Source organism: Grammomys surdaster, unplaced genomic scaffold, assembly GCF_004785775.1.
Source record: "Grammomys surdaster isolate TR1022 unplaced genomic scaffold, NIH_TR_1.0 220, whole genome shotgun sequence".
Lineage (NCBI taxonomy): Eukaryota > Metazoa > Chordata > Mammalia > Rodentia > Muridae > Grammomys > Grammomys surdaster.
Window position 1 is genome coordinate 14,795,416 of NW_021604665.1, and position 10,360 is coordinate 14,805,775.

Below are 10,360 nucleotides of genomic sequence, written 5' to 3' on the forward strand. Positions count from 1 at the left end.
GAGCCAGCAAATGTGGTTCAAAAAAAACATTGTCTCTTCAAAACCAAAATGTTACAATATTTTAATTTTTCACCTGAAGTGTTTGTGATATATATATAGTTCAAACTTTTTTAACTACAAATTACTTATCTCAGATTGACAGATAAGAGATCTTAATGATTTCATTAGGATGTGAATTTCTCTTTTTTTGCATACGTTTAAGAAACAGTTTCTGAAGAGTCTCTGTCTCTGTCTCTCTGTCTCTCTCTGTCTCTCTCTCTCTCTCTCTCTCTCTCTCTCTCTCTCTCTGTGTGTGTGTGTGTGTGTGTGTGTGTGTGTGTGTGTGTGTATTTGAAAAACAGACTTTTAACAGTAAAGGCTAGAAGGTAACACTGAGCTTTTCATATATGAAGTGTAATTGTAATTTAGGTTAAAAACAAAAATTGACTCTTAAACTGCAGATTTCATAGGGTTAAGTTCCCAATGTGCTAAGAAGAAATTCTGGTATAATGGTCAAAATTTAAAAGTCAGAATGTAGAACAAATGAGCTATTCCTTATTTATTTGTATAATTTTGGGCAAGTAACCTCTCTGGTACTTAAGCTTATTCACTTGTCAAAAGAAGAGACTGTCCTAGACTACCTTCATGGTTTTCATCATTTGACCATTTTCAGTGTTAGTGGACCAGGGACAAAGTAGGGGCAAAGAAATCTTATTCCAGAGTGCTTTTAAGCTGAGTCATATCTTTCTGAGAGGCCTTAATAGTGAAATATGGAATACTAGAAATAATTCCCCTTTCCAAGGCTTGTCCACCTGTCAGTGTAACGTCAATCTTCTCTAGATTCTAACCATGTTTCTTGCTCTACTTTCTGACTGTGACTACTTCCACCTTATGTTTTAGAGTTTTATACAACTAGTTATTGAAGTCACATACAGAAATATACTATCTCCCAAGTCAGTTTCTTTTGTAGCTTCTAGAAAGTAATATTCAAAGATAACCAATTTGTATCAAGATGCATACAAGAAGCAAATTACAATTTCTTTGTTAGTAACAACTACCCAGTTATGGCAGTATTGGCCATCAGATGACCGCTCTTCTCATTCACCTAATGCTACCTCAAATGTAGACCATCGAAGTTTCAGTCCCTTCTCCAGCAGCTTGTCTACTCAGAGACTCAGGCACAGAGCTTTAGAAAGGTTTGGAACTTGTATAATAAAATGTTCTAGAGAAGGACCAAGAGAAAACCAAGCCACTCAAGACTCAGCACCCTACCCTATGTCTTGTCCCAAATGCCTGGCTTGTACACACTTGTTACTTAATATTTACAGCTGGTTACAATGTGAACATAACAGGCAAGGACTCTTGTCCGCGTGCGGCTCACATTGTTGCCGTTTCCTAAAATCTTCAAACCTTCCTGTGCTCAGATACCACATGAAATAAAGATGTCTGACAGAACTGTCAATTCTGACCACAGACTAGTCAATAATTCTGCAGTAACAGGGAGAACCCAGAGGCTGGCTCCTAAGACAGGTGTTTCCTGTGTGCCAGAGACAAGACATGAACCAGGTAAGACAAATGCTTGCTTCTAATTAATTTCCTTTTTAAGAAGATGGGCTAAGTTAGCAGAATTTAATGGAAAAGGATAAACAAACTGCATTTCCTGACCATATGAAAAGCTGTGTTAACTATGTTACTATCCCCAGGGACCTTCTAAGCTTCACACAGTGCAGAGACAACAGCATGTCTTCATTACTCATATAAAAGACACTTTGGGATGATATACAACTCACACTACAAATAGCCACAACTCTCCATGGCTGGTACAGCTAAGGTGTAGCAGTTGGTGAGTGTCTCAGTGTGCCCTTCAAGCAACGCAGGAATGCTGCCAATGGCACACCTGTCCTGCTGCCCATGCTGATTACAGCTTTGCCTTCTACTCTTGTATGCTGCAGAGAGGTCTTCCATCCCAAAGCCTATCCCCCAGTGTTCCTACCTTTGAGGTTTATATTACTATTCCCAAACCAGGAGTGCTATTACAATCACCTAGAAATATTTTTAAACTTTGCCACAGCCTCACTCCTCATTAAGTCACACTCCGGACTGAGAGATGAAAAGAAAGCCTCAACAGTTTTACACCTGACAGGTGACTGCTAAGCATCAACTTGGAACTACAAATGGGTTTCACCTTAGAAGGCAAAGAGAACAACTAATAAAGTTATAAAATAACTAGTAAATTAAAAATAGTAGGTTAGCAAAGATCTTCTCCCTGTAAGATGTTCAAGGCTTCTTACCCATCTGACTGTGTTCGAAGTTCCAGGACCTTGAACCTCTGCCGTCCGATCGCTTTCACTTTCACTACTTCAATTCCAAACTCCTGCTCCTCTCGATAGGCATAGATCTCTGCTGTCGTTCCAAACTGTGCTTCCCTTTCCTGCACATTACTTCCAAGACAAAAATGTACAGCGCTTTCAGCTTTGGCTTACAATTATACAAAACTGGCAAAAGCAATACAGAAGGGCAAAACAATCTGACAATTTACAGCAGCCAAGCCTCTCTATCAAGCTAACACACAAGGCTCCAGAAGGCAAACAGTGCACTTTAGAATAAAGGTAGACTTTTAGGACACTGAAATAACCCAGGGCTAAAGAGTTTTAAATTGTTATTTCACAAAGATCTTTCACTTTGGTAGACAGCACTATGCATCTGTGGGGGAGGGGCAGTGCGTGATGGGAGGCTTCCTGTTGCCATTTCCTGCCTCCACCACCTTTCCCTCATTTGCCACAGGCTATTTGAAAAACAGCTTCAGTTTACCAGCGTTTTGTACAGGTACAACTAGTGAGTTTTGAAAGGGAAAAGTAACCTTTATCTGAAAATTTAAAAGCTTAGCTATCTTTAAATAAAGACAGTTCTGAACTCAGATTCCCGGCAGGTTTTCCATGAAATGAGTGAAAGTTTTTCAAGAGCCAGACACAGCTAAACTGTGAAAATAGTGAAACACTGAAAGTGTGAAGCAAACCTGCTTCACACTCCTGGCCAGCATCTGCAAATTGCCAGCTGGGTTTGGCTGCCACACTGATCTTGGCAGGGTGGTAATCGCATCTGTCTAATCTCTTACCTGTATGCAAGAACTGCAAAGGTTCTGTCTTTCTGGATTAAGTTCCGCACCATACTGACTTCTTGTGGGTGAGAGAGCTGCAGTGGTAATGTCTGCCCAGGAATCAGGATCATCATCACCTCAGGAAGGACTGGAATCACCTGACAGCTATCGTCGTCATGCAAAGTCCTGCCGTGAAACTCTTCCATATCAGCTCCCAGGTACTACTCAAGAACAGAGTCAAGACACACACTTATTATACCTCAACCCACTAAAGAAGAAAGCAGAGTAAAGATACTAGACAGAGCTCACATTTATTTAACTAAACTTTGTTATATGCATGCTTCCATCAATCTCCAATTTTTGATCTAGTATTTCCTATTAGAATCCCCCAATTTTTATAAAGAATCTATCAGTATTTTGTAGTTCATAATATTTTAAGCAAAACTCCTCTACGTCCAAAAGTGACAAAGCATAGAACAGAATTTTAGTACCTAGAATACTGCCCCACATCCCAACTGTTCTGTGACATTAAGAACGGGGATGGGGATAAAATCTGGACTGTAAGAAAAAGATTAAAAAAGAATATTTAATGGCTCAGTTACTTGCAGAACCATTCGGAGGAAGGCAATGCTTCAAAGAGTCCTCTCCACGATAAGTTTAAAAATTAAAGTTGTATGTTTACATATTAGAAAATAGTCAAAAATAACATGAGGATACAGTATGACATTGCTTCCATTTTTAAAATTAACATGCTTATGCACTGGAAAGTAAATCTGTTCTCATCCAGGAGCTCTAGGATCAGCTAATATGCAGGAATCCTCTAGTCAGTCACCTGCACCCTGCAGTTACGAAATTCCAGCCATAGTTAAAGGTCCACTGACTGTATTTGCTCAATGACTAAATTACATACTGTATGTGAGGTTGGCAGACTGGTGTCAAAGTTTATGATATTTGGTTTTCTCGCTTCTTTACTATCCTGGTCTTCAACTTCCATTTCAATTTCATCGTCTTCATCTTCACTGTCTGCTGAAGGAGAATAATAGAGGGAAAAATGAGATTCACTACCAAAATAAAAAAAGAAGAAGAAAAAAATAGAAAGAAAGTCAGGTCTGTTCTCATTCACACACCCCAAATTGAGGAAAGACAATTTCAAAAAGAAAGCTGTACAGAGAGAGAGTGGCAGAGCCTGGGCCTGTGCTCTCTCTGCCATGGAACCCTACCTTTTCCTTTCCTTTTTTTTCCTGTGTGTTTTTTTTTTAAATAATCAACTATTTTAGGAGACTTTAAGATTTACAAGAATGTTGGAATAATAGAACTCTAGCATGGTAAGACTATCTTCCTCCATAGTTAGCATGGTACATTCATCTGGTATTCTTGTGCCAACTAAGTCATCAATATTAGCACATTACTGTTAACTAAATTCCTTATCTTATTTGTATTGCCTTAGATTTTCTGCTGTTCTCCATTTCTTGTTACCCTCTAAGACATCACATTATATTTAGGTGTTATGGCTCTTTTGCTGCCTGTGATAGACACATGCTGGCTGTTCTGTCTTCCTTCTCAGGACTTAACAGAGCATCCCTCAAGAGGGAATGGCTAGATGTAATTCTCAGAGTTCTGCTGAGGGCAGTACCATTTCTTCACCTCACATCACAGGTACATACAATCAGCATGACCTAGCAGCTGATGGCTGATGTCCCCCCTTGATTTCTGGTCAGAAACAGCCACCAGCCTCCTTCACTGCACTCCCCCCCATTTACACTACACTATTAGAAAGCAGATTACTAGGTCCACCCTAACAAGAGATACAGCTAAACTATGCCACTCTCCTATATGGATGATTTTTTTATCTTCTCCATCACTAGTAATTCTGACACCTTACATAATGAATTCCAACTGAGTAAAGGTTAGCTTCTCCCATCTGAAAAAAAAATGAAGGCTTGAACAAAATAATCTCTGAGGTTCTTTCAAACTTTAGGTACAAAGAGTTTATCTATGGAAAAGAAAGCAAGGGAGAAATAAGCAGGCAAGAAAGATCTGTTAATGAAACTGGGAGAAAAAATACCATTAAAACCTGGCTCAGGGCACTACTTTTCCAGTGACTACTCTTCTGTCTTATACCATCATATTTAAAAATGAAATGTTTGCAATTATTTTCACAAAACACTGCTTTGTCATTCTAAATTTAAAAATAAAGTTGGCACAAAGAAAATACATTCCAAAAGGGATGTCTTAAGAACTCTACTTGCACTTGTTTTTAAAATGAAAGCTAAGGTGATCCACTTGAAAACTTGATGCTATCAAGTAGAGATGAAAGTCTGCAGAAACAAAACATACCACTACTTTCTAGAGGTTGTGTTGTGTTCTATCGAGTGAGAGCTGTTCTTTTCCTGACAACTATGAGTTCATTTCCCACTCGATGACATTGTTCCTTGTAATGTTTAGAGCTGTCTGAAGATATCTTTGACTGTCACAACTGTAAAAACCCTGGTTATTCAGATTAGGACTCGTCTATGCATGCTCTTAAACACACTGTACTGTTTAAGACATACCTTAAAACAAGGGGTTCTCCAGCCTGAAAGGGTGACAAGTTTCAAGGTTGGGAAACAATGGCCTAAACATTTTTGCTTATATATTTCTTAATACCTCCAAAAAGTTTTAAAATGCGTAAGGTTTCACTACAAATTGGTCAGTTTTTCCATTATGGAAATTATTATTTATATCAAACTAAGTAGCTTCTTAATGAAAAATACAAAGATTTTTTTTTTACTTTATTTTTATTATAAATTCCTAGATCTAGGGCTCTGTCAAAGAGAAGAACGTAATTCAAGTTATATGCAGATAGTTTATGTTTAACATCTTTGAATATGTTTTTCTTGACAACATGTAAGTTTATCAAGAGATAAAGAAAACCTGAAATAAGAAAAACATTCTGAATTTACTTGTTTTTCATCCACAACTCTGAGAATCTAGGTTTTACTCGGCATTTGGAGAGATCCATTCTCTTCTTTAAATATCTGCTATTAGCTCCAGGTCTAATACACCTGAAATTTCCTAGGTTTATTCTTTAAAAGGATGTGTTCTGTATGGTGGCCACGCTCATAAACAAGGCTAAAATTCACTTCTCCCACTTGCTTATGTTTATCTTTGAGCATTTAATTTGTCCAATATAGATTCTTCACATCTAAAATGTTAAGCAATTTTCTTAGCTCTTAAGGATAATCACTTTTCAAAGCAAGTTACACTATATGAGTTCAGAGGACAAGCCAATGTTTCTCCAGAAATAAAACTCTTATAATTTGGAAAACCATTATTCTAGATCTACAACATCTGTGAGCCTCTTCCTTCTAGTATTTTAAGTTGAGAAAAGACAGACTTTTCAGAGCTCCTGATGACTGACAAAGGAGTACCTGGTGAATGCCAACAGAGCATCCTCCTCCTACTCCACCACTCTCCCTGAATGTTTGGTTCATTCACAGTGAGCTGCTGTCTCTGAAACCTCTTCTGTTGACAGATGACTACCCTTACGAATGTAAGCGAGTACAGCTTCACAAATAATCCCCGAATAATCGTTACCCATGAAGAATCACAGGAGTTGGAGACAACTCAGAGTACTTTGGTATCCAATCCGGGAAAGAAACAGAAACCCACCCAGAACACCCTAGCAGCAGTTGGTTATATGGCTATAAATGAAGTGCACCTGGGATTGTAATTATTCTCAAGAACCTGACCCTAACTGTAATCGTCCTAAAAGCAGTATAGTGACAGTTTTCATACAAACAAAGGCTAACACACTGCATGGCTTATAACTATAACTGAAAGGCTCTGGCAATAGTCTGTGTTGTCTACTGCATCCTAAGAACAGTAGGTACCACAAAAGCATAAAGAAAGCAGGAGAAATTGGTAAAACCGTTCTCCTGAGTATCCTAAAAGTAGGCATATTCTTTGTAAACCTGAGAAAAACCACCAAATATTGCCTCCACAGAAAGACTGTTAAGAGATATCAGCTGTGGTGGCAGACAAGTACACCGAGGAGCCCTATCTCTGCAACTGTGTGACCTTCCACTTCACTGACAGGTACACATTTAACAATCCGTCGGTAAGTTTCTCCTCTACAAGCAAGGCTCTGGACAGACGACAGGTATAATGTTAAAAGCAGAAATGCATGCAAAGCATTCGCTGCGGGGCCCAGCCTACTACATGATAGCCGTCAGTCGTATTAAAAAGCAGGCGAGCAGGAAAAGTAACGGCTGCTAATACGACCAGGTTCCCAACTTCGCCAAGCCCCAGAACAAGTTCAGGGAGGCCTGCTTGGGAGAAAGATGGAAAGGAATGGGGTCCCTGCTCTGGGAAACCAAAGTCTGTCGGCCCAACATCCCTGACAGCCCAAGAGACAGGCCGGGAGGAAAGGGCAGGGCTGCGGCGGGCGAGGCACACGAGAGGTTTCCCACTGGCCGCTGTGCCGGAGTAGCTCTCCTCGTCCTCCCTGAGGGAACGGCCCCGGGCCTCGGTCTCCACCCATGGCCAGGCGCCCGTCCCGGAGGTTACCAGGCAGAAGCGGCAGGTGGTTTCCCATGTTGTGCGCAGCGTCCTGGTTGTCTCCCTCGCCGGCCATGTCTGTTTACCCGCAAAGGAGCCTGGGAAAGGGCGGTGCCGGGATGCAGTGGGAGGATCTGCGCTACGCTGCCGCCACGCTCCGGGGCCACAGCGCCCTCTGGCGGCTCCAACGAGGCGAGCCCAGAGCGGCACAGCCGAGTGATCTGAACTGAAGCAGGACGACTATGTCTAAGGAGGAACAAGGGACCCATTGCTATTCATAGCCATCCATGATCCCACTGCCTCTACACAAGTTATACAGGTTCCTTCTCTTCACAGCCACGAAGTCGTGTTGACAGATGAGGAACCCAAGTCTGTGTTAGTGTCCACTTGAAGCAAACACACAGAATTATCCTCTTTTGTCTGGAAGTATGGACTGTTTGTTCCAGGGGCCGTTGGAATATTGCTGTTTTTTAAAACAATTTCAGTAGCTCTCGTATATAGTCCCAAATTAACATGTATCAATATGAAGCAAAGACTCGCAAGAACAGAAAAAGGTCGATAATCACCTAGAAAATAAAACTGTCAGTATATAAAGTAGCTCAGTCATAATGGCTTCACTAAGAAAAAAATGGATCAATGCATGGTAAAACAATTACAATATGCTAGAAGAAAGAGAATTGTTCTAGCACTGGAATCGTGGCTGGAATTTTTTTTTAATTTCAAGAGTATATAAATGTATTTCCAACATGTTTTCACTGAAGAAAGAAAATTGGAAAAAAGTAGAATGACGAAAGGTTTCTCAAGAAGGAAGTAGTGGTGGTAGGCAGAGAATACGAGTAAGGGGAAAGAGTGGGCAGATGAAGCTGAGGTTTTAAGATATTTTAATGCAGAAAAATTGCTGCATTAAAAAAAATTCACAACCTGAAAATATTTTGGAATGGTAACTCGATATGATAGGCTTTCCCTCGGTAACCAACATATAGGCCAGATTAGACTAGATTAAAAGTAGGTAAAGGCAGGTTTATTAGGATGCAGCTCTAAGGTGACCACACTGATCTCACAGGTGGAGGTCAGTGACGTCAAATATTCAGCAACGTGATTTTATGGCGTTTCGGTGAGGAGTGGTTGCTTGTGAGGAGATGGGATTGTGCCCATACCTAGTCAAAATCTGATCCCCTGGGCAGCCACTCCTGGATGGGTTCCAGGAAACACTGACATGTTGTTAGCTCGGAGTTTTCTCGAAGCGGGCAGTGGAGTTTTCACCCTGCGCGTGGGGGTATGGGAAGGAGGGCAGACTGGATTTCCCAGCTTGTGCAGGGGATGAGCAGGGGTTCCAGCCTAACACAGTCAATTCTGTATCACTCAGCCTTCTGTCCCTGAGTCACTCCAGCCTTGGCCAAGCCACTTTTATATCCTCAGGACTCAGTTTACCCAATGTCAAAACCAGAATGAAAATGTCCAAGATGTATCCCCTTTAATAACATATATAATATTGATGCCTTTTATGATCAAGTTTAAAAAGCTGCATGAGCCATTGTAATGAGTATTTTTTTAGGTATTGAGAAGTAAACTCAGGTCTAGACCACCAGAGAGCACAGAGCATAGATGGTGACTATTAAAGAAAGAACAAAAGTGATGAATGAATTTGCATAGCAGTATATACATACACATATTTTTGTTGCCACTAGATCAATTTAAATACAGCTCTCAGAATTTCAATAAATTGTTTAGCTGCAGAATTTTCTATGTACAGCAAGCATCTGGTTTCTATTTTATGTGTCTGTCTGCGGATGCGTGCATTCACACTTTCTGGTTCACAGCAGAGCAAGTGTGCCAGTGAGTGTGGAGAGCAAAGTATCAACCTAGAGTGTTATTACTTAGGAATAATACACCTTGTTTATTGTGACAATGCCTTTCTCTGGCTTGGGAGTAAACGATTAGGCCAGGATGGCTCCCCAGTGAGCCCCAGGGATCCACTGTGTCTGCCTCTGTTGTGTTAGAGGGTATTACAAGTGAAGCTTACCACCACGACTCGATTAAAAAGTATATTTTAACATAGATTCTTGAGATTGAACTCAAGTCCTCACGCTCATACAACAAACACTTTACCAAATGAGTCACCTCTCTAACCCGAAGTAGTTAGTTCCTAAGTAAGGAAGCTCTTACTTTGCTGGGCTTCTCTCAAAAATACCCTTCAATTATCTGAACCCTGAGTCAGTCAGGCAAGAACTGTCTGGGAAAGAAGAAAACCATTGGAATCCTAGAAGAGCTCTCTCTCTCTGTCTCTCTCTGTCTCTCTCTCTCTCTCTCTCTCTCTCTCTCTCTCTTTCTCTCTCTCTCTCTCTCTGTGTGTGTGTGTGTCTTACTCTCTCTCTGTGTCTTGCTCTCTCACTTGCTTCGCGCTCTCTTTCTCTCTCTCTCACTCTCTCGCTTTCCTCTCCCCTTTCTCCTCTCTCATTTTTAGACATGCTCCAGTATCATCAGAGCTCCCCTTTGTATGTCTTTCATGGTTTTCTTTTATCCTCCCTTCAAATTCACTACCTAGTTCTTTTTATTCTTCATGGCTTCCCTCTAACGTGGACACATGTATCTATAGCTTCACCTTTCAGTAAGGATTACATGAAATGTCATTGGAAAAAAGTACCTAAGCAAGTGTGCTTCTTCTATTAAATCCCTACATGCTAGAAGTAAATAAGAACCATTATCATATACTGGTATGCACACACATGTGCATGTGTGTGTGGT

The 10,360-nt window shown here is 40.6% G+C and overlaps 1 protein-coding gene across 2 annotated transcripts in view; it reads right to left on the reverse strand.

The window, feature by feature from the left end:
- The window catches only part of Crbn (cereblon), a 21,524-nt gene extending 13,810 nt beyond the window's left edge, over nt 1–7,714 (reverse strand). The window contains exons 1-4 of one of the 2 annotated variants that reach the window (XM_028772994.1): nt 7,625–7,714; nt 3,987–4,102; nt 3,095–3,297; nt 2,271–2,420 (exon numbers count right to left, since the gene is read on the reverse strand). In XM_028772994.1, coding sequence (XP_028628827.1) covers nt 2,271–2,420; nt 3,095–3,297; nt 3,987–4,102; nt 7,625–7,691 — 536 coding nt within the window. In that variant the 5' untranslated portion in view covers nt 7,692–7,714. The remainder of the gene's footprint in view (nt 1–2,270; nt 2,421–3,094; nt 3,298–3,986; nt 4,103–7,624) is intronic. The other variant, XM_028772995.1, reaches the window with a different exon arrangement.
- Nucleotides 7,715–10,360: the final 2,646 nt, after the last annotated feature.